The sequence below is a fragment of the Malaya genurostris genome, chromosome 2 (assembly GCF_030247185.1).
Source record: "Malaya genurostris strain Urasoe2022 chromosome 2, Malgen_1.1, whole genome shotgun sequence".
NCBI lineage: Eukaryota > Metazoa > Arthropoda > Insecta > Diptera > Culicidae > Malaya > Malaya genurostris.
This window is the reverse complement of record NC_080571.1, coordinates 112,422,808-112,447,253: the sequence shown is the minus strand read 5'-3', so window position 1 is coordinate 112,447,253 and position 24,446 is coordinate 112,422,808. Positions and strand designations below refer to the sequence as shown.

The window sequence follows — 24,446 nt, the reverse complement described above, 5'->3', positions numbered from 1 at the left end:
TGTTGAACAATTCCAACAAACGTCTTTTTGCGAGGTCGGGCAGATTCTTCACCAAGTTGAATTTAATTCTGTCCAACCCAGGAGCGTTATTGTTACAAGACATGAGTGCTATGGAAAATTCCATCATTGAAAAGGGGCTATCAATGGAACCATTATTTGAAAAAGATTCCCTAATAATGCTATGCGTAGGAACAGAATCTGGACAAACTTTCCTCGCAAAATCAAATATCCATCGGTTCGAGTATTCCTCACTCTCATTGCCAACGTTACGATTCCTCATTCGTCTGGTCGTATTCCAAAGAGTGCTCATTGAGGTTTCTCTTGACAAACCTTCGACAAAATGTCTCCAATAGCTACATTTCTTGGCCCGAAGTATGCTCTTGTACTTGGTTTCTAAAGTCAAGAATTTTTCAAAATTCTGAGGAGTTCCTCCTCCTCGTTTTAAAAACGTCTTGAAGGCATTTTGTTTCGCGTGCTTAGCATCTGAGCACTCTTTGTCCCACCAAGGGTTTGGAGGCCTTCTGTTAGACGATGGACCAAGAAATCGTTTGGTTTGGGCTTGTTCTGCGGCCTCCAGAATCGAACAAACGAGGAAGTCATATTCTTCAAGTGGGGGGAGCTCTTCCATTGAAGATAAGACACTTGAAATATTACTTTGGTATTTAATCCAGTCAATATTTTTTGTCAAATCATATGGAATATTAACTGAATTAGCAATGCCTTTGTTACTGCTAATTGAGATGATGATTGGTAAATGATCGCTACCGTGTAAATCAGGAAATACTTTCCAGGTGCAATCTAGTCGAATTGAAGTCGAGCAAAGAGATAAATCTAATGCACTTGGACGTGCAGGAGGTCTTGGGATCCGTGTCATGCTACCCATATTTAGTACCGTCATGCTAAAATTGTCGCAAATATTTTATATTAAGGATGATCTGCTATCATTGTAAATGGAACCCCACATCATTCCGTGCGAATTGAAATCTCCTAAAATCAAACGTGGAGCAGGAAGGGCTTCGACAATTTCATTAAGCTGTCGTTGTCCAACTTGAGCTCTTGGAGGAATATATACTGAAGCAATGCAAATGTCCTTTCCTTTAATGTTTATTTGACAAGCAACAACTTCTATACTAGAAGTCGAAGGAATATTTAATCTATAAAAGGAATAACATTTCTTAATTCCTAAAAGCACTCCACCATACGGAGAGTCTCTATCGAGACGTATAATGTTAAAGTCATTAAAATTTAAGGCTATGTTTGATGTAAGCCATGTTTCGCACAAAGTAAATACATCACATTTTTGACTATGCAACAAAACTTTAAATGAATCAAGTTTTGGCATGATGCTTCGACAATTCCACTGCAGAACAGTGATTGAATCATTTGCGGCGGATGATAAATTATCCATCAAATGATACAAAACCTGAAAGAACTGGCCATTGAGCTGATAACTGTTTCAAAAAAGTTCTAGCTATTGGAAGGAATGCCGTTATGATAGTCTTTAGAGGTTCAGAAATATTGAACGCTGCGAAAATCCATTCTACAATTTCCGAAAACTTAAGTAATCCTGTTGGTGAATGTGAAACGGAGCCCACTGGATTATTGTCTTTTCTTGAGCTAGTTCCTGGATTGGTTTGTGAATTTGACAAACCAGGAGGCACAGTTTTTGGTTTTAAATTTGGCTTTTTAGCTTTAACACGGGGATCTTTTTTTGAAGATGTAATTTTAGGTGTCTTTTTAGGTATTTTGTGGTTTGTTAATCTCCTCTTAACAGACCCTTGAGGAGTGACAAACGAGGTATCTTCACTATTTCCGTCGGAGTCAGATTCCTCTGGCTCCATAAGATTTGAAAAACCGTTTTCGGTTTCCAAGGGGGAGACATGTATGACCGTTTTAAGCATTTCTGCATATGTGCGCTTAGACCGTGCTTTTAAAGAAAGCTTCATTTTGTCTTTACGCAGCTTAAATGCAGCGCACACTGAAAGATCATCATGAGGTCTCTCCCCACAATAAACACATTTTTCAACATCTTTATCGCAAAGATTATCCTTATGAGGCCCTTGACATTTGATACATTTGGACTTATTACTACAGTAAGTAGCTGTATGCCCGAATTTTTTACAGTTCGTGCAATTCATAACATGCGGTACGAAAAGCCGAACAGGAAGACGAATTTTATCGATACAGACATGGCTAGGCAACGCAGATCCGGCAAATGTTACACGAAACGAATCTGAGGGACGATACGACTTTTTTCCATCGACAATAGATGCTGAGTACAATTGCTTGCACTCGAGTATCTTAACTCCCTCAAGCATGGAGTTTTTAAAACGACCAACTCCATTTTTAAGTAAATCATCGGCCGTCAGACTTGCTTCAGTCACAACACCGTCAATTTCCACCTCCTTCGATGGAATGTAAACTCGATATTCAACAGAAAATAATTTACAGGTTACAATTTCGTTCGCCTGTTTCAAGTCGTTGACAACAACTCGAATTTTATCTCTATTAACTTTACATATTTCTTTAACTTCAGAGAAATGTGATGTCAAATCTTTGGTAATTCGCTTCAAATTTAAAATCTTTTCTTTTTTTCGAAGATAGACTATCCATGGCCCAGTGGTACCCTGTGGATAATGTTTAGCCCTCGGAGTATTTAAACTCTTACTAGTATCCGGAATCGGATTCGGATGATCTTCCATGAGATCATCCATTACATTAAATTTTTTTGTAAATTAATAATACCAAAATAAAAACTTATGTTTAGTAAAATTTCAGATATAAGAAATAAAAAATAAATTAAATTAAATCTACCTTGTAGCTGATGTCTCTGTTCCTTTATCGTGAAGAACGACGTGAAGCTCTTGCAACGATTTCCAATTGGCAGTCTTCTGCTGTTTCCAATTGGCAGTCTTCTGTCGTTTACTGCTATCTCAGTTGCTCTGCCGTCGTTGTGAACACCACTGCACTTGCTGTGCTGCCTGTACCTGACCCCAGGTACAGTGCTTTTGCTCTTGGTGGCGATCAAATGCGATGCTTGCAGTGTAGCACCTCGCGATATATGCCGTCTCTTTTGATCCTACGCAGCGTACAAATTCTGGTACCTGGTAGATCAGCACTGGGTTGCTTTAGCACCTTTGTGCCTTTGCACCCCTTCGTCTTCGCACCTTTATGCGATGGCACCTCTGTGACTCGTCACTTCTATGCTCTCGCACCTCTGTGTTTCTACACCTCTGTGCGTATGAACGGGATGGCCTTCGTTGCTAGCTTTCCAGTCGGGAAACGCCCCGAATATTGCGTTGGTTATGGGCAGTTTAACTACCTGAAGCTTAGAATTGTCTCGGTAGCAGCCGTTAACTCACGAGCCAGTACAATCGAAACACAACCTCTTCGCTTGAATGGTTTTTACTGAATGATGAATTCGTTTTGTCAACCATAAGTTCATTTTGTGCTCGCAATATGGCGTCTGTATAATCTATAAACAAATGTACCATTTATTGAGTTTACGAAATGGCTCTACGAAACCAACCCTTAACAACTTATTTGCATGACCAATTGGTATTACGCGAATTCTGTGCACCAAAAATACGAAACTGAATCACAATACAATTTTGTTTTTTTTTTACGATGGAGTTCAAAAGGCAAAACCGCTAGATTGTGTTCCAGCACATCAATCTTCTAAAAGTGGATTAACGAAAGCACATATATAACCTTCTTGAACTACTAGTTTCAGCTGAATGCATTCCTTAAAGGGAACAATGTTTGCTCCAGTTTAGTTGCTCTTGAGAAGGATCAGATCATACATTGATAACAATGCTTTCTGTATTCAACTTCAGCTTCATGATTCGAACGAAACGAAATTTTATGCCATTTGAAAATAAAATTTTAAGAATATCTGCCAGCGAACGAAATTTTATCGCATAGTTATGTCCAATAGAGGCTATGTACTCTATTAGTTTTTAGTACCAATATGCATTATTAGGATTTAATATAGAACTTAGTAACTTTTACTTAAAAATGATTTGACTATTAAGAAAAATTCTGTTAAAAAGTAAGTTCATTTAAAATAATGTTACAATGCAATTAAAATGAACTTCGCATAAATTTCACAAAATTATTCTATAGATTCTACGAAAAAAGTCACGTAGATATTATGTTATACAAATGTGGATTAAGAGTTCATGAGTTCATTCCATGCTATGCATTTCACGTAGCATTGAAGTGAGGATTTTTCTGAGTGTAGAGAGGCCGATTTAACTCAAGACTGACTTCTAAAAAGGGCGTATGTATTTTTGCATGAACTTTCTTCAAATCATGATAACACGGAAACTACAAATTGGTCAAAAAGAAGTTGTAGGAAATTGATCTGGTACTTTTAAAACATATACAATGTAAAAAATGTTAAATGCTTTTTCAACAATTAGAAAACCAACCTAGAAACTAAAATTAATATAAAAAACTCTTCTTAATCCCCCTAGTGGCGTGGTATTGCCATTCTCTTTTTTAAAACAGCATACATGAAATCTCCGAAACCAAAAAGATTTTTGTATGCCGAAAATTTTTTTGAGAAAATCGACTTTCTGGGAATCAATTTTTTCAACACTGAATCTCGACGTTTCATGAAATTTTGAGACTTTTGGCAAATTTTCAAACTTTAACCGCTGGGCCGCACCCCTCACCCATATCCGATTTAGCTCAAATTATGCATGGAGACTTTTTTCGAGGTGCTTAAATTTTTTATCACTACTGCTTTACGAAATTAGAGGTAATCCCAAAACCATCATATCTCCGGAACCAAAAGTCACAACCATATGTGCTTCGAACTTGATCAATGGCCTAACAATAGATTTAAAGCGGGCTTAGGCTTGTTCAAATCAGCTCAGCCATCTCCGAGAAACGCAATAAAAAACAACGCGTTTTGTCGGTTACGTCACTTATATCATCATATCTCTGGAACCAAAAGTCACAGCCATTTGATCTTGATCAATGGCTCGACAGTAGCTTTTAAATGAGCCTAAGTTTGTTTAAATCGGTTCAGCTATCTCTGGGAAAATTGAGCGGTAAAAATATCTTAGAAAAGTGCACACACAGAGACTTTTTCCGATCTCGTCGAGCTGAGTCATATAACATTATGACGTAGCTGAGTATGTAACATTATGACGAAACTACAGTCAGAACAATTTACAAACATTTGGAAAACTTCAAGTTTTGGAAAGATAATAGAGTAAAAATTTCTGAAGTGGCCCCCTCATTTTTCAAGAGGCAACCGATTTTACAATAAGTGTTATTGTTTTGTAGCATTAGTATCTACGAACATGTTCGTGAAATATTTCGTCGATATTCGAATTTTTTATACTATTTTTAGTTACATTAACATTTATATACCTTTTTATTGTAATGCTTCCTGAAACTCAAGTTCTCTTTCGAATTATACGAAACTTTGCAAATGAATAAACAACTATTTTTGTCGTAGAATGAAGAAAAAATTGTTTAAAAATGTTCAATTTTACTAAAATTTCTACTTAAAATTTCCTGACGTAGAGAATCCTGTTTTAATCTACATAGTGCTGTAATGATGCCCTTTTCATATTATTATTCATTTTCTCTTATATATTACAGCAAAAATTCTTCGAAATACTACAATTTAAAAAAGTTGAGATGAGAAAGGCAAAAAAATCATTTCCTATGCCTACTTGTCCAAACCTGTCGCAGCTCGCTTCAATTACACCGACGACATTGCACCCTACCGAACCCTGCCGCACCATACCGATTCGCTCGTTCGGTGCACTTTTCATACAGCGCACGCATACAAAAAATCAAATATTTCAAAAATCCTATTTGAGCACAAAAATTTTTTTGTTGATTATGAAAACCAATAACATATGCAACATTTTAGCATTTAACATTTTAATTTCTTTGCCTCCTGACCCAAAGACCAAACTAAATAAAAATTAAAGAGATTTACCTAAAAACAATCACATGTTACACCGCATTTCGATACTTCTTTTGTACATAGAGCCAAGTTTGATGGATTCAATTGGCATTGAACCTTAACTGGAAAACATCGTAATCGAAAAAAACAATGGTGCACATAGGCGAATATGAACACATGCCTTTTTTTCGATGGAGTGATGCGGTGGCGTTCCGAAATCCGCTTGAATGTTGTATACTCAACTACTTAGTAATCAGTAGTTATCTGCCGTCCAATTTCAAGTGGCACTTGAATCTCATTGAAAAGGTGAGAGGTTGTTTGCTCTTTCTGCTTTTGTTGATGACATACAACATTTTTACTTTTGAATAGAAATGCATACTTATTCGGATACTCGATGAATGTCAAAAACTTGACCTACATAATAGATGAATCTATTTTTTTCACAACATATTTGTTCACGGTAAACATTAGTTTGATCGAAGTGTTAATGGCATTGGCCAACCAACTGCACACTGCCACGGTTGATTGGCACACATCACATTATTGGTAGGTAAGACTTTTACTTTCAACCGAATCACGACTTCTCCATTGATCATTTATTGGTTGGAGCATGACAAACGGATCTACATTTTTTGCTGTTCAGAATAGCTATGAGGACGTCAAAAATGAAAAATTATAAAAGATTAAAATGAATACGATACACGAATGTCCGATTGGTGGAGCTTTACTAACATCTTACTCCTATGTTTATCATATTAGTTTATACATCACTTTTTTATTGATTAATCAACAGTTTGCGATGTTATCGATAATACAAGGTATTTAGTTACCTCGTACACATAGTCACTAATTTTATAGATAATCAAACGTTATTGAATTTTGTAGAATAAAACCTAGTTTATACTCCCAACGTTTAGAGAGGTTCAGAAGTTATCTTGATTTGGTCCAAGCATTCATTTTATTAACAACAACAAACAACTTACAACAACTGTTTCGTTTTTAGATTCACGATGTGCAATTAAATTACGACCAAGCTAACGTGAATCCTTGTTGTGTTTCAGTGTTAGAAAACTAACTTTTAATCAAAAGATCGAAGGGTCATATATCATTCGACTCAGTTCGTCACAAAATTAGATCCAATGTAAGATCCCCTTGAAGCCCCGTAAATATTTGTGCCGGAATTCAATTTCAAATTTTGAAACTAGAAGTTGATGAGTGTGAAAAATTTCCATATTACATGTGTGTTAGTAAAAGTGACGATATACACAGGATCAACATATCTTTTAAACTAGTCATTGAATTCTTCTGGTTTTCAGATTTTGTTAGCTGTTTTACAAAAAACTCATTTCGGTTAATTCACGTCAACTGTATTTTTTTGCCTTTCTCATATAGAAAGGTTATGCAATCACTTGAAAAACCGACTAGTGAAAATGAAAGTGTCATATACCATTCGACTCAGTTCATCGAGCTGAGCAATATCTGTGTGTGTGTGTGTGTGTGTGTGTGTGTGTATGTGTGTGTATGTATGTATGTATGTATGTATGTATGTGTGTGTGTGTGTGTGTGTGTGTGTGTGTGTGTGTGTGTGTGTGTGTGTGTGTGTGTGTGTGTGTGTGTGTGTGTGTGTGTGTGTGTGTGTGTGTGTGTGTGTGTGTGTGTGTCAAATAATCTCACTAGGTTTTCTCGGAGATGGCTGAACCGATTTTGACAAACTTAGATTCAAATGAAAGGTCTCGTGGTCCCATACGGAATTCCTGAATTCGTGGTCCCATACGGAATGAAACAAAAAACGTAAAAATTTTTCTAAACTGGTCTCAAAACTACACAAATCGATAGTCATTATCAATAGGCAACTAAACAAACCGATTCCGGCTATCCTAGTTCCCGGTATCCGGTTCCGGAAGTACCGGAAATAGTGGTCATATATACCAAAATGGATCACACTTGATTTTCTCAGCGATGGTTTGACCGATTTCCACAAACTTAGATTCAAATGAAAGATCTTCCGATCCCATACGGAATTCCTGAATTTCATCCGGATCCGACTTCCGGTTCTGGAGTTATAGGGTAAAGTGTATTCAATATTGTGCACCGTCACTTAAACCGGCGAAACAAAAAACGTAAAAAATTTTTCAACCGGTCTCAAAACTACACAAATCGATAGTCATTATCAGAAGGCAACTAAACAAACCGATTCCGGCTATCCTGGTTCCCGGTATCCGGTTCCAGAAGTACCGAAAATAATGGTCATATATACCAAAATGGATCTCACTCACTTTTCTCAGCAATGGTTTGACCGATTTCCACAGATTCAAATGAAAGGTCTTAAGGTCCCATACGGAATTCCTGAATTTCGTCCGGATCCGAATTCCGGTTCCGGAGTTATAGGGTAAAGTGTGTTCAATATTGTACACCGTCACTTAAACTGGCGGAACAAAAACCGTACAAAATGTTATAAACTGGACTCTAAACCGTTATTCCCAATCTTAGGGTCAATTGAAAGGACTTTTGGTCCTACCAAAAATTACTGCATATTTTCGGATGCAACAAATATTTAAATCGTAATTTAGAGTGCGTACTAGTAGAGTTTGTATGTCATGTTAGTTGGTGGCCGTACGAACCGACTTTGATTATACCGGTTCTCGGGTTCCGATGCCGGAAGTGCATATAATAGTGAACCCACTTTGTTTTCTTAAGGATGACCTACGCAATCAAAGCACTGTTTTATTCTGTCTGTTATACTAATTATTGTACAAACAATCTCTTGGTTTCTTTCGAAAATCGAAGAGAAATTTTTTGAATAGAATACCACAATAATACATGAGAATAGCATCATTACACCACTAGGTGGATTAAAACAGGTTTTTTCTTAAAGTCCAGCTGAAAGACATCCAAGTCAAGTTTTCAACGTATGTAAGAAGTGTAGCTCTCGTGCTGATAGCTTTTTATCGAGTAACAATTGGCCTATAGAGGCGCTTCGCGCGGGCCAGTATTTGATTACGGGACCTATTTTATTTCCTCGACAAAATAAAACACGACACAAGCTTGGGAAAAAGGTGTCCGATGTTTACGGTAAAATCTCAATTAGTAAACGTCAGGGTCAGCGTTGCTTCAATTGGTTTCGTTTCGGCGACTTTGAGATTAAAGAGGCGCCCATGCGCTTATCAACCGCTGGAGATTTTTGTGGACTAAATCAAATCATTGATTGAAGAAAATCGTCGATATGTAGCATGGATTATTGTAGACAATTATCGCATACAACTATTCTAAACCATTTGAAAAACTTGTTTTCTCCCCTCTATGGGCTACCCTAGCCGATATTAGGAGTTTGTAGGTTCCACACTTTCCAGACCAGACGGTCTAGGACGGAAATGGTACTCAAATGAACACTAGTAACGCCAGCGGAAACCGAGGTCATCATCGAAATGATAGGTTCCCTTCTATCGAAATGATACGATAGCTTGTAATCCAAGCGACAGATTCCTTTGCGGTAACCAATTTGCAACCAACGATACGAGTATCTGCTATTGCAAGTTCCCCAGAGAATTTGACACTTAAGCAGCTCGTAACATTTCACGTTAATTGGATGCGTTGATAAGTAAAATTGTCGGTTATATGCCACTGAAAACCCTATTAATCGAGGAACAGCTTCTATATGACTAAAATGTTACAGTTTTGTATGGTGTTTTCGGCGATATGGTGATTGGTCCCTGTTTTTTTTCCAAAACGATGATGGAGCAACGAAAACTGTTAATGGCGATCGTTATCGATTCATGATAAATGATTTTGTAATACCCATTGTTCGTGAAAATGGTTTGAATGGCTACTGGTTTCAACAGGACGGTGCAACATGCCATACAGGTCGACTAACCATCGATTTGTTATGACCATTATTTCTTGGACGAGTCATATCGAAAAACGGTGAATACCTTGCAGACTTTTTTGTGGGGTTAGTTGAAATCCAAGGTATACCATAACTCAACTCAAATACAACATACGACGTGAAATCGCCGCCATATCGACCGATCCATTAGCCAAAACAATGGAAACGCCGACAACAGAGCACATTTTGCACTCAAGGTATTTACGCGATATCATTTTCGAAAACGTGCCTTATCCACCTAGCAGTGAGATGATATCTTTCTAAATAGGTTTGAATTTTGAAAACTCATCGCCCTGTTACTCCAGAATCGAAAATCAGAAAAAGGAGGATAAAATTTATTAATTTTCAATGGAACCATAAAGCCTTTAATTTGAACTATAGTTTTTGAAATTCGACTTTGAGAAAACAATTAGGCTTTGAGAAACGATTCGATACTGGAACCGAAATTCGAAAACCGGTGTAGCCGAAGTCTGTTAAATCCGCCTCAGGAGCTGTATAGTTTACATTTTATTCAAACTGTTTGAAAATCAGTGTAGACATCTTTGAGAAGTCGTAGTGCGAATTGAATTTTAGAATACCTTCCGAGTTGAAAACTGAATACCGCTAAAACTGAAATAATTTTATTTAGTGATTGACCATCCAAATCTGCAAACACGGTAAACCTGATTAATTTTTGTGAAATAGACATTTATATACTAATCACCATGTATCCCCTGAATCAGAAGTTGGATCTGATTGAAAAGCAAAACTTTTCATTAGAATCTTAAATAGTTCCTAGATTTTATTTGAATCTTATATCGGATCAGCCATCTACGAGAAAAATGAGTTACACAATTTTAATTTCGTTTCACTTATCATCCTGTAGTTCCGGAACCAGAAGTCAGATCCTAATGTGTTTCAGGAACCTTATTTGGGAGCATACGACTTTTCATATGAATCTGAGTTTGTAGAAAACGGTGGAGTCATCTCCAAGAAAATTGAGTGAAATTATTTGTCACACACGCATTTGCTGATATCGACGAACTGATTCGAATGGTATATGAGTGTTATGTTCTCGCAGCATTTATTGCTGTAAGTAGTTTAAATCAATATTATTATGGAATTGCTTTCAACTCGAAAATGCTGCCATCATCTGGTTTACATATGTCATATTCTAACGATTATGTTGCCAAAAACAAACCGTGCTAAAATCGGTCCGAGACATAATGCCACGAGAAAGGATGCTGTACACAGTCTTTTTGGTACTTAGCATCAATTGTATGTAACTGCATTGCTTTGTCATATAGCAATCAAAACTCCTACTGCAGGAATAGGTGGAAAAGTCGCTTTCACAAAAATATCGATATGTCCGTTAAAAATGAACGGATTTTAACAGTCTTTGGCTTGTTGGATAGCTATTTTTCATTTGTGACAGATATTGTCAAAAAACTGAAAGTTTGGGCTTAAAATTTCGTATAACTCGGAAAGTAAACATCCGATCACAAAACCATTCAGCGTTACGGGAAGACCTTTCATTTGCGACTAGTTTGATCAAAATCGGCCCAGCCATCTCTGAGATCCCGACCTCTTTATTGACAACACACATACAGACTCACACACGGACATTCGCTCAGTTCGTCGAGCTGAATCGATTGGTATATGACACTCGGCCCTCCGAGCCTCGGAAAATTTTTCTAAAGTTTGAACGAAATCTATACCTATTTTTTGTATTTATAAAAAAGGTAAAAAATGCATGTACCTATCTCGTTGAACCAAAATAAATTATAATCGAAAAGAAAATCAATAAAAATGTTTTTTCTCATCTCTTTTGTTCAGGGACAAATCCGAATAAAAAGCGATAGCAATCTTATATTGATGGCATTATTTTATTATTGAAATGGCATTATTTTATTATTGAAATGGCAAAATAACGCTTCAATTTGGCATAATACCTTGTTTTGCTATTATTCCTAATTTTAAAGATAATAATCATCGTATTCAATAAATTGTTAGAAAATATTGATAGCTTCAAGAGAAGTTTTATGATGTTTTAGTGAATTTAGTGAAAATGCGATGAAAACTCCAATTTTTGTGATATTCATTAATATTTAAGATTATAAAAGATTATGTAACAAGTAGATTTTAACTGAATACCAGTAATGTACCCGGATAGCTTGAACTTCAATCGAATACTACAAATCAAGGGTTCGGTAAACGCTAACGTAACAATTTTTTTTGCCTTTTTCATATAGAAAGGTTATGCAATCACTGTGAAAACCGACTTTAGAACCGAGGCCGAGTCTCATATACCATTCGACTCAGTTCGTCGAGTACGCAAAATATTTGTGTGTATGTGTGTCCATGTGCGTATGTGTATGTAACGTTTTTTTGCATTACCTTTTCTCGACCGATTCGACCGATTTTTACAAACTTGGATTGAAATGACAGGTCTTGTGGTCCCATACAAAATTCCTGAATATTATTTGGATCCGACTTCCGGATCCTGTTTTATGAGGTAAAATGTGCAAAAAAAATCTGAAAAAAATGCCCAAACATTTCAGAGTTATAGAGTAAAGACAGTGAACTTGAGAGTGAAAAAGATCCGTTCGAAAATAATTTTACGCAACAGTCGGGCTCCAATTAATTAAATTCTAATTTCTCTCAGAGATGGCGTGACCGATTTTCACGAACTCAAATTCAAATAAATGGTCCAAATAATCCTTCATAAAACTTCTGAATTTCATCTATATCCGACTTCCGGTTCCGGAATGATAAGGTTATTGGTGTATAAATTTCAATTTATCATTACTTACTCGCTTTTCTCAGAGATGGCGTGATAGATTTCAACAAACCTTGATTAAAATGAATGCTCGTATGGTCCCATTTTGAATTTCATTTGGATCCGACTTCCGGTTCCGGCATTATAAGGTAAAGTGTGTAAAAACTTTTATACCATCACTTACAGAAGCGAAACAAAAACCGGACCAAAAATTCTAAACTAACCCCAAAACTACTTTGAATTTCATGAAGAATCTTCGAAAATTCTGTGTTCAATACTATTATTTTTAAGCATTGTTACGCTGTGTCTAATCAATTCTCACATTTCATGAAATATTCTACAAACTTCGTGCTTGATGTTTGCTGATAGCAGTTGCCGCACGACGAGAAAACCTTGCGTGTGCCTTGTGAAAACCAGTCCTATCAAATCTAACCGACATGTTTGTGTTTCGTTGTTTTCGATTGCGTTTATACTGGCAACACATTTCACGCAAAGTTTTCAACAGGTCGCCAATAGTCTTCCTTTTAGCGTTTCGGTATACCAGCATGTTTTTCTCTCTACATATCAAGCGTGAGCATATATTGCTCGCATGTTTTCACAGTAACAGGTTGGTTCATCGGGTATGTTTGATTGATATGTTGTAAAATTCGGCGTTCGGCGTCACTCGATTCCTCCACCCACCGAGTAGTCGAGTAGCCTGGCCTGTTGTACAAGTTAGTTTGTGGATCGCCATACGAAAGCGAAAGTTTTCCGCATCCATTTTTTATCGTTCCTCGCTTATCGAATAGGGTTAAGTAATGTCCACGAAACCATGGCAAATTGCTGCCCACTCAGTATACGTGCGAACAATTTCCGATTGAGTAATTATTCCTAAATCAAAGAAGACATTCAATTTATGTGTTTCTAGTCCTTCGTTGTATAGTAATAATGTAAACTGGTTTTGGCACAAAACATGCTATTTAGGCCATCCAACTCCGATCAGCTTACGATGGAACTCTCAAAGTTTTAAGTTCAAGTTCAATCATTGTCACTGAAGCGGATTTGATTTGGCTAATGTCGGTAATTGAAAGATTGGATATTGATCTGTGTCAGGTGTCTGCTGATCATAATCAAACAACTCTGGTAATCCGTTAGACAGCACTAAACCAACAGCACTGTGAAACTGTTTTATAGTTTCAAACAAGCACTTCAAACTTTTTGTGATATTCTACAAAAAATAGGTTAACGTGTCGAAACACCCAGTTTCCTGTTGCCAAAAGTGCAAGCAGATACATAATTGAACTTGATTGGAGTCCGACTGTTGCGTAAAATTATTTTCGAACGGATCTTTTTCACTCTCAAGTTCACTGTCTTGAACGCATAGTGGAAATCGGGTGTGAGCCTTCTACATCAGCAACCAAGCGGCTGTAGCTTCCTAGACATGATTGTGTCCATGAGCCACTGTTACTCAACACAACCGAGTCTATAGTGCACGCATCAGGTAACAAATCAGTGTTGAAAGAAAGATTCAGACAGATGCCTAAAATTTAGCCACCTGCAGACTCGAGCGTATTTTTTTATTCGCTTGGTTTCAACGAGGTAGAAAGACCGCTTTGAACATTTTGGGACGAAACGAAATGGGTTTGTGTTTTTTATAAATGTTTTTTTTTCAGTTATGTCTGCAGAGTTTGATTTGTATTTATTTTGGCACGTGAATAAGTTGTTCCCGTCGTTAATATTGGCTATCTCCATAAGTAATGGGGACTTAAGAAAAATGTAACTCTGATATATTTTAGACCTTTTTTTGCTACACTACCATTTTGCAATCGATTATGTAGATTCGCATGAAACATTAATTTTCATGCTTGAGTGTGCCAAAAATAAATGTTAATTATTTCAAAGATAGATTAGTTATACTAGTATAGATTAGTTTTAGAAAGTAGTATTTTACTTTGCTTTCACATTTGAAATAGTTTTTAAAATAGTTTATTTGGTAGATAATGTGATCAACTATACGGGGGGTTGAATCTGAAATAGATTCGTCGTGCCAAAAAGCCATGGTATTACGTTCTTTTTGTTGACCTTCTGCTTTAACAGACTTTGCAGCCGATCCTTAGCGTACGAAATCGTTCCATGACTAGTGCTACGATCGCACTGAGACTAAAAATCTTTCCCGATCAGGATTCAAACATACGACAACTGGCTTAAAAGACCAGTACCATAAGCATTGAACCCCCAACCCGGGACATCGTGCTGCATAGGTTTTAATGAAACGTCTTCAATGACTCACGACACATCAATTCACCAATATATTCCGTCCTAGAAATTGCTAAAAGTTAATAAAGCACAAATATAAAGATACAATCCTGTAGTTGGTAAAATATTAATATGATACTTGGAATCAGACATTTAAGCTCGGCATCAACTGAAAACATTCTTCCACACAATTTTTTTATCCTTTATAGAATAGATATAGAATTACATATTCCGAAAAAAACGATCCGATCCACAGGCCTTCATAGTGTACATACTATTCAAATCAGTTCGACGAGATAGGAAATGTGCGTGTAAATGTGTCTTAGGCTCATTTGAAAGACGTTTTTTTTCTATCCGTTGAATTTTCTCGGTGATATCTTAACCGATTTCTTCAATCTAAAGTTAGTTTGAAGCTACTTTTGGTTTATTGAATAAGTTTGTAGCTCAACTCCGGTTCCGGAGATATAATAGTATTAATGATGTAACCGCTCAATTTTCCTGGATATGGATAAACCGATTTCAATTAGTTATTGGGTTGTGGATCCCAATAATATTGGGTTGTAGATCAAGTTCAAATATCATGTGGCTGACATTTTCGGTTCCGACGATTTAATCGTATAAGTGACGTAAACGACAAATTACTTTTTTTAATTCGCACAATTATTCCAGAAAGTGACCCAGTTCAAATATATTATTGCTGATACTTTTGGTTTAGTGAGTGTGACCGTATTAGCGACGAAAGAGCTGAAGCAAGTTTTTGTTAACTACGCACGAATCAACTAAATGAATTTGAGTCAAAAATCAGCCTTAATCCATGTCAGAAATTATTTTAATGATGGAGACTGTGTGAATGAGATGTGACACTGGGTGAAGAATTTGTTTCTAATTCATGATAAATTATATAAATTCCTCTTTCAAAAAACGATGTAATTTTTGTAATTCATTCATACCGGCGATATGATAAGATAATTGTTACCGGGGGGTACAAAATTCACGCTGAGCCTTAACTTCGAACAGAGGCAATTGATTTTATTTTTTAAAGTAATGTTACTAACTGGAATTATTATGAACAATTTTTTTTTTGTATATTCGTGCTCTTGCGTTTTATTTATTCGTTCATTTGAGAGCAATTTTGTGATTAGTTCGCTCTACTTCTCCAACAGGTGCAAAACATTCTCATTATTTGTGCCAACGTCCTTTCATCGTCTAAATCAAAAGTACGATGCTAACTTCTAAACATTTATTCGCAGTTTTGTCTCAATTTACCAACAAAAAACTGAAAAATACTTGTTCAATAAGATTGCATTTTTAATTTAACCTAAAGTTTTGCTTTCAAAGTTTATCGAGAAACAAAAACAATGTGAACTCAATCAATTAGGTTAATTTTGGTCAGTTATGAATTATGTAACCCAAGTTTGAAAAAGTCGCAATAATTAACCCTCATTAGACATAAGTCGAAAACTTATTCCATGCTGGACACAAATCAAATACATAATTTAACAACCTCGTTGAAATTGAAATCGTTTGTTGGAAATTATTCATTTTGTAATTGACTTAAATATCTAAAGAAAAGAGTTTTCATAATATAGCGAGACCGGGTCTAAACAGGACACTTTTTGGAAATTGAAAAAACGTCTATTATACAACTACGTTTTTATCCAAGTTATCTCTACTGATGTGTAGATTTAACCTTCAGCCACAATTCTTAATTTGTGATTTGGAAAAATATGCATTAGATTTCATACCAAGTCGCGAAGAAGTCTCAAAAATCCAATATTTCTGGTAGCGCGGGGTAAAACCGGACTCGTCAAATCTCGAGATACTTTAAGGTGGGGAGGGGGGGGGGGGGCTGTTAGAGTCTAAATGATGTAAAAAATCAACATTTTTAAGATTTTTTTTTCTAAATTATAGTGCAACAAAATAAATTCAAATGTTTTGAATGATAAAAAGCATCAATCAAACAACATTCTGTAAAAATATTGAGAAATAAGTCGGTGAAGAGGTATTTTCGAGAACGCTTCTTAAAAATCATGATTTGCGGTGTCCACTGTTTCTCAGCGCAGACTAATCAGAAGTGAACAAATCAAAGCAGTATAGATACAGTAGAAGTTATTCTAGACCCCAACGCTTCTGTTTTTTTTTTCAATTTTGTGCAATTTTGGTGGTTGTTCAAAGTGAAAACTACATGTAGAAAGTGTGTGTAAAATTTGAAAAAAATTGGTTCATTAGTTTTTGAATGACGATGGACACGGACTTTCAAAACCTGCTTTCGAGTAAAACGCGTTTGAAGTTTTTTGTCTGTAGAATCAATGGCAACAATTTATTACTCAAGGGAGCCCGTAGATCTAATATTTTCAAAAAATCGTATTATTTCTTTTATAATATGTTATAATGAAACATTTCAAGAATGTTTTGTCAAGTTTTTAAGTCAACCGAAGCAGAAATCTTGAGCCTGTGCGCCGAGCTCTCACTTCTTCACAGTTTGAGATAAGCAAAGATAAAGGCCCATAACTTGCTGAGTTTTGTTCCGATAGGCTTGAAAATTTCACAGAATATTCTTGAAATGTTTTACTGTGAGAAAATACAAAGAAAATAATAAATGATTTTTCAAAAGTGTTAGACCCTACCCGCCCCTTAATTTCAACCTTTCGTGAGACTGCCGTCTAAACATCCAGCTAACTGACGTCTGTCTGTCATATGAAAGCGCGTTATAAAAACTTATCTGGAACGTTCGTAATTGGGAAACGTAAATCATTGTGGAATGTGAAATGAAATGGAAATTATTACTCAAAATTTAAATCTTGCCAATTTGTAAATAAAATTCACAACTGTAAACATTTCTCAATATTACCTATTTTCTGTTATTCAAAGGGTAATGACAATTAAGATACTTAACACAGCACAAATACTGTAATTCATAAAAACTTACTTCATCGAACAACCGGATTTTACACGCAGGTCATGAATCTGTGGCACTCGAACACTTTTTTTTTCATTTGTCAGTACCTTAAAGGAATATCTGAATTGTAAAATAAACCATTTTACATACCGTGTGAAGAAACCCAAAGCACTATTTTTTTATCATTAACTTTTTTAGCCTTTTCCTTTCCTGAAGTGAGAGATACTTAAATTAGAAAACAATGCGTACCGGTTGAGGTATTAAAAGCTAGGAATCTTTATTTATTGATAATACACAAGCGATGATTGAAACACTCATCGGTTTAAAAATCAAGCTAGTTTCATCTACTAAAACCATTGGGTCGAGTGAGATCAGCAAACTGTTTTCGATGCATTTTTTCAAATGGTAAAATGAAAATTAGCGCACATTTGTCGAACTATTTTTTCTATGAAATTGTTTGTTAGAGCCGAAGCGATATTCGGTTTCATAACAATTCGTTAATTGGAAACCGAGTAATTCACAAAACATCCTGGTGAATCTACTAATGAGATTACTTTTTGGTACCATAACCCAAGTTCTGTCTATAATGTTCGAGATTGCAAATTATTACCAAACTAATATTTTAATTCAATAATTACTCATTCTGATTTTGAATCTGGTAATTGTTTCGTTCTTATGTCTACTTCAACTAAATGATATGATCATATCAAATGATCGTTTGTTTTTCTATGGCGAAAATGGTTACTTTTGGTCTTGCGCGAAAAATAATATTTTCATTCAGACTGTTATACCTATACTGTTCAAACATTATAACCTACATAACAGCACTTATAAACTATCAGCGGTTTGCAGTGCTCCAAAATCGAAATCGAAAATCTCAAAATGGGTAGGACGAAAGAGTCCTGTCACATTTTGACGTAGGAAACAATAAGACATGACACAATATTGAATGTAAATGAAATTTTAATGCTTCATTAATACCTTAAAATTTTTAATAAAATGGCTGGGTTAGCTCTGCGGAAGTATTCAATACAATCTTTGTAGCGCTGATTATTGATAGTTTGTCCAGAAAACGCAGCATTTGTCCAAATCATTCAATAGTTCGATGGTTCGGAATCTTTTGTGCTGCTTATGTCGATTTTACTTTAGAAAAGTACAGAAACCTACACACGTCGTCGCTAATATCGTATTCGTGTTCGAGTTATGGCGAGCGGCAATTTTCGCCCCGGTCTCAACTTTCAAAAAATTTGTGTACAAAATAACCTAAAAGATTCTAAAATCGATTCGTATTGATAAATGTTTTGAGAATTTATGTTTTTTTCGTAACAATATAACGCTGAAATTGACACTAACTTTGTTAATGAAGTCTTTAGACATTTAAGGGCTATTTTCACGCTTCAAATCAGATTTTCTCAGAAACGGTGACGAATATAAAAAAACCAACTGTCAATCTTTTAGAAAATTTGTTTAGATAATTCTGTGCAAATTTCAGAATGATTCATTGATTTTAGCGGTCAGGAAAATCTTTTTTCTGAAGGAAGAATTGCATTGCTGAAAACGCCGTCTTTTAATTTGCTCATTGAATATCTCGCTTTCAAAATCATGGTCTAGATAATTTAATTTAGATAGATTAGTGCATAAAAACATACATGTTGTTGCGATAAAAATTAAGTGAATGTTATTTGTTTTAAAATTTTAATGATATTTTTGTGAACATAAGTCGATTTCTATGAACGCGCCATTGTTTCTGCTCCAGTTTCCTGGTAACGAAAAGAAAAATGAGAGAGAAATAAAATCGGCCCAGCAAGGCTGCCAAACAAACGGTAGCTTTATTGCATGCAGGCACATTTTATGCAAACTTGTAACCGAAAATATCGAAACTTTTCTGGTCACCCGGCCAATCGAGAGTCATTTTGTACATAAGCGAGAGAGTATGGAGAGAAATGTAAGCGAGACACGTGGTTATACGCGACCTACTGGCCTCATCCTTTAATCCGAGTTAGCGGTTAAATGATCTTACAAGTCACTTGTCGTATGTTCGAGCCCTGACCTGGAAAGATTCTTAGTTTCAGTAGGATCGTAGCACTAGCTACTTACCTAGACCGACATATTCGTGCGTCAAAAATGACTCACTTCTACAGTTGATCTATATATATATATATATATATATATATATATATATATATATATATATATATATATATATATATATATATATATATATATATATATATATATATATATATATATATATATATATATAAATAAATATATATTTATTGCATTCTGGTATATTTTGAAATGTTGAAACACGTCATAGTTGACGCAAACTTACATGCAGGAACATATAATATTGTGTTATTTTAATGTTGTATGTCATGAAATTCCATAAAAAGAAGATAAACAGATAGAGCGACGGCGACGACTTGAACCAAGAATCATTGGATCACAAAGCACGTCCATTAATCGTCTGAGTCACAAAAGCACACATCTACTTAGCCGGTAAATGATGCATAAGAATTCATACAGTCGCACTTGCTAGCCGAATGCAAATTACAGTCGGAATCAGTGAAAATCATTCTATTCCAACATTAATGGTACTGTCAGAGTGAGCGCGAAAGCGGAGCGAAGCTATACGATTGCATGCGAAGTACTGTTGGCGTATTATCGCATTCACTCTGATCAAATGTAGCTATCTCGCACCAGCGTTTTGACGCTTCGCGTGACGCTTGCACTCTGGCAGTAACCTAAGTCATTACAAATGGAATGTTCCGTCAATTGACAAATTAGGTCTTCATAAATTGCATCGTATGTGGGATTAGGTCACCTGTAAAATTCAAAATTGTTTTGCGTATTTGCAATGGTTCTTCATGCAAACTATCAATCGGCTGCAAAGTCTTTTGCAACAGAATGTCATTCAACAAATCAAGTGTTTGTTAATAGATCGAAAGAAAAACAGAAATTAAATTCCTGATTATAATAACTCCAAAAAGTAAAGAAAAACCGGATGTGACCACTTTTGTTATTATTTATAAAAAAAAAAACAACGTTTCGACCTAAAGTTTCTAAGGAATATCCCTTCATCTTCAGGGCAAAACAGCTACAAATATTGTTCGTGAAATAAATGTTAATTTTAAAAATAATCGAAAATGGAACGGGTACTGTACGAATTGAAATCTACCCAAATTCAATACGTTCAACGGAAGTCTACGGATTTAACTATCGACATAGTTGACGTTTCTTGAATATACTGCCCAGGTAATCAATAAGCATTAATATTGGGAATAAAACAGTATTTTATGGGCACTGAAAATTCTCCTAGCTCTAAATCAGAAATCCGAGTGCAAATCGATCATTGTTCAAAGTTCTGAACAATAATACAATAAATCCATGAATATGGAATGTTGTCTCCTGAATTTCACAGCATCCACTTCAGCATGCAGTCGTAAATGCATTCAATCAGCTGCTGAGTGTTTTCTTTCTTTCAATTTTATATAGACTATAAAGTATTTCGACTTCCAAAGCAGATGTTAATGTTACTCAAAATCGATAAACTCTACCCTGCAAAAGTTTGGACTCACTAAAGAAAATCGTTCAGTTTCCTATTACATCACGTTATTGATCATCCTACATTTTAACGTACGTATTTGTACGTATTCGATGCATCGACACTAGAAAATATGCTCCAATGACTTCGAAGCCCACCTGCTTTAAATTACAAGAAAACCAAACTCAGTTACAAATAAAACCAATAAGTAACGCAAAGAGAAACACCACCTATAGTGGATATGTTTAAACTCATTTCATAAATGGTATTCTTAAATCCGTTACAACTGTCTGAGGATGACACAAAAAACATAAATTTTAAAATCGGATGAACCGTTTGTGTTTTATTGCATGTTTAAAACAAAGTTACATGGCGGACCTTGTACCACGGACTTTTTCCGTGGTATTCCAAATGGCGTACGTTCGTTCCGCATGCGCTTGAATAGGGCTATACATTCTTATGTGATTTTCGGTCAGGATACAATCATCCCGTGCAAATCACTTGTAACCTATGACAATCAGTTGGCCACATGTCAATATTGCCAAAAAGCTGTTAACTATGATAAGCCATGTGAAAAACTGGACAAGAAGACGTCTGCACCTAAGAACAAAAGCGCTCCCTCCACACCAGCCCAAAAAAAAACCAGAACATCAGAGACAGCCATCAACAGCCATGAAGCTTGCTCCAGTTGTTCTATATGCAGAACAAGGTATGCCAGATACAGCTAACAACGCACCCAACCTCCAGACAAATATAAGCAATAACAGTAACACCGCACCAATGGACGGGAGCGTGAATAGCGAACCACTGCTCTCTCCTCATTCACTGGATAGCAAAGAAAACGCCTCTCCGCCAAGAAATGACTGATGACAACCAGATTCAGCAATAAAAATTATTCAATTTTCTTTTTTTTTGTTATACGGCCACGTTAAGCCGAAGAACGATTGAGCCGAAAGATTTTTTTTGAATAAAAAAAAACACACAGATTGTTCTGGGAAAGTCGTGTGCAGAAAAGATATATATAACGAGAAAAAATTGTCGGGTGTGAAACCCATGCTTTAGTTTTATGCAATCCTGTTTTACTTATCTGGAATCTTGCTGTAAATATTTATATTACTTACTTCCGTGTCTGATGCCTGTTGATACATACATTCATACATTTTTATAATATTTGGCACAACAAAAAACTTTTCGTTTTCCCAAAATCGATATTAAAAATTTTTTTTTTGTAATAACCATTTCTACAACATTTGGCATAAAAAAAGTTCGAAAAATCCTAAATTGTAGTCCATTCCCAAAGCCGATATATTTCAAATTATTTTTTTCGCCAATAAAACCAGAATTCGACGTTTAATGAATTTTTAGGACATCTGGCGACAAAACAGTTTTATTCTAAATTTTCAGTTTTTTATGCGAATTTTCAAAGCTGTTTTTTCATTCAAATTTTCGAAGTTATATCTTTTTATGCGGTGCATATCCCCCGCATAAAAAAGACCTGAATGTGTTTTAAGTGAATAAATATTGTGGTATATCTCAGATATATTTTTTTGGGTTATGCTGAACTCACTAAGATCATAGAATAATGCCATGATTGATAATAAAATTGACAATTACAGTCGATCATTGCTCGAGATACAAATTAATATCAAGCATATTAAAATGATGAATTCTAGGGCTCATCAACTTATGAGATGCATTTCAATATTCGACGGATCCCTTGATATGACAAGCGACATAATTTCTTTGAACTCTTTTATTACTTCATAACACATTTAAAGACCTTTCTGACTCACATCAAATACGAAACCATACCTGTATTTCCAATCCAGTTTGCTCTTGTGTAGATACAGAGACAGTATCGGAACATCCGAGATCTCCGTTTCATGTCCACCGGCTTCCAGCAATAATACTTTCCAATCATTGATCTCCGATAATCGCGATGCCACCACGGACCCAGCAGATCCGGCGCCTACGACAATGAAGTCGTACTCACGGTCCACCTGTTTAATATTGAACGGCCGATTTTCCGGGTCAAACAGGTCATAGTTGTAGTACGCTAGCGATGCTATCAGTATCGGAACGATGGCAAGTTTCCCCACGCCAATGATGGCAGTAGCAGTCTTGATGGCTGCCGCAACCGTTGCCGTGACCGCGGTCACGGCTGGTGCAGCTTTCAGTGCTGATCCTCCCAGTAAGGGGACTAGTTTCACGAAGGGAATTCCTGGTATCACCATTGTTTCCGCTTTTGTAACTGTAACACTTGAAGAAACGATCCCCGGAAGTAGAAAACCCTTCAAATGATACTACACACCATTCTCCTAAAGAACACTTGTGAGCACATTACTCAACTTCTTCTCATCACTAATTCGCTAGCACATCAAAACGGGATATTACCAGCTGGGGTTAAATTTGAAAAACAATTTACTGAGAACACCGGTTTTCCATCGATATTCGAGTTGACGAGTCGCCAGTCATTCGTGGAACTGCAACCTTAGGAGTAAAATCCGCGAAAATTATGCAATCACTAAACATACACTATATGCATACACCGTTTAACCCGCATGTGCACGCGTCCGCGAAGGTGATCTCGCGTTTGTACGCCTCGACGTTCGAATCATAAATGAAGTGAAGGTGGTTGGTTGGTTGCTTGATTCGTTTCAATGCTCCCAGATCAGCTGGGCCTCGATCCTCTACCGCACTCAGTGCACTTCGGCGAATAACTAGCCTGTGGAGAGTTTGAAAGTTAAAAATGAGCGAATGAGTTTCTTTCGCAGACCTGCATGGCGGAGAAGAATGACGAGGTGCTTTCTCGGGGAAAATCAGCAAGATATGAGATAAAAATTAATGATTGCTTGCAACCACTTATACTTATTACCATTCTGATGTTTTAGTTTAAGCATCTCACGTTCGACTGGTCTTGCAAAAGTTTGCCTCTAGCTGATCGATTAGTTCCAGATTCGTTCAACCGAGAACCGTTCAAGGACTACAGACGGAATGGAAACGTGTCTGCTCTTGGTCCATAGCCAACCTAAATCGGTTCACTGAAGTGTCATAATGAAACCGTTCGCGTTTCGACCCGCACAAACCTAATGATCTGATCAAAATAGTCAGTATACAATAAATGATGAGCTTCGAAGGGACTGGTCTTGGTACGATACCTCGCAGAAAATATGTACTTTTGCCTTTGTTCGC

At 36.2% G+C, this 24,446-nt stretch overlaps 2 protein-coding genes across 7 annotated transcripts in view; one reads left to right on the top strand and one right to left on the bottom strand.

The window, feature by feature from the left end:
* The window catches only part of LOC131427951 (glucose dehydrogenase [FAD, quinone]-like), a 32,402-nt gene extending 8,014 nt beyond the window's left edge, over positions 1–24,388 (bottom strand). Inside the window, exon 1 of the mRNA XM_058591550.1 lies at positions 23,067–24,388. Within this exon, the coding sequence (XP_058447533.1) occupies positions 23,067–23,488 (422 nt within the window). The 5' untranslated portion in view covers positions 23,489–24,388. The remainder of the gene's footprint in view (positions 1–23,066) is intronic.
* The window catches only part of LOC131427964 (flotillin-2), a 475,383-nt gene that overhangs the window by 296,330 nt on the left and 154,607 nt on the right, over positions 1–24,446 (top strand). The gene's annotated exons all lie outside the window — the stretch shown is intronic.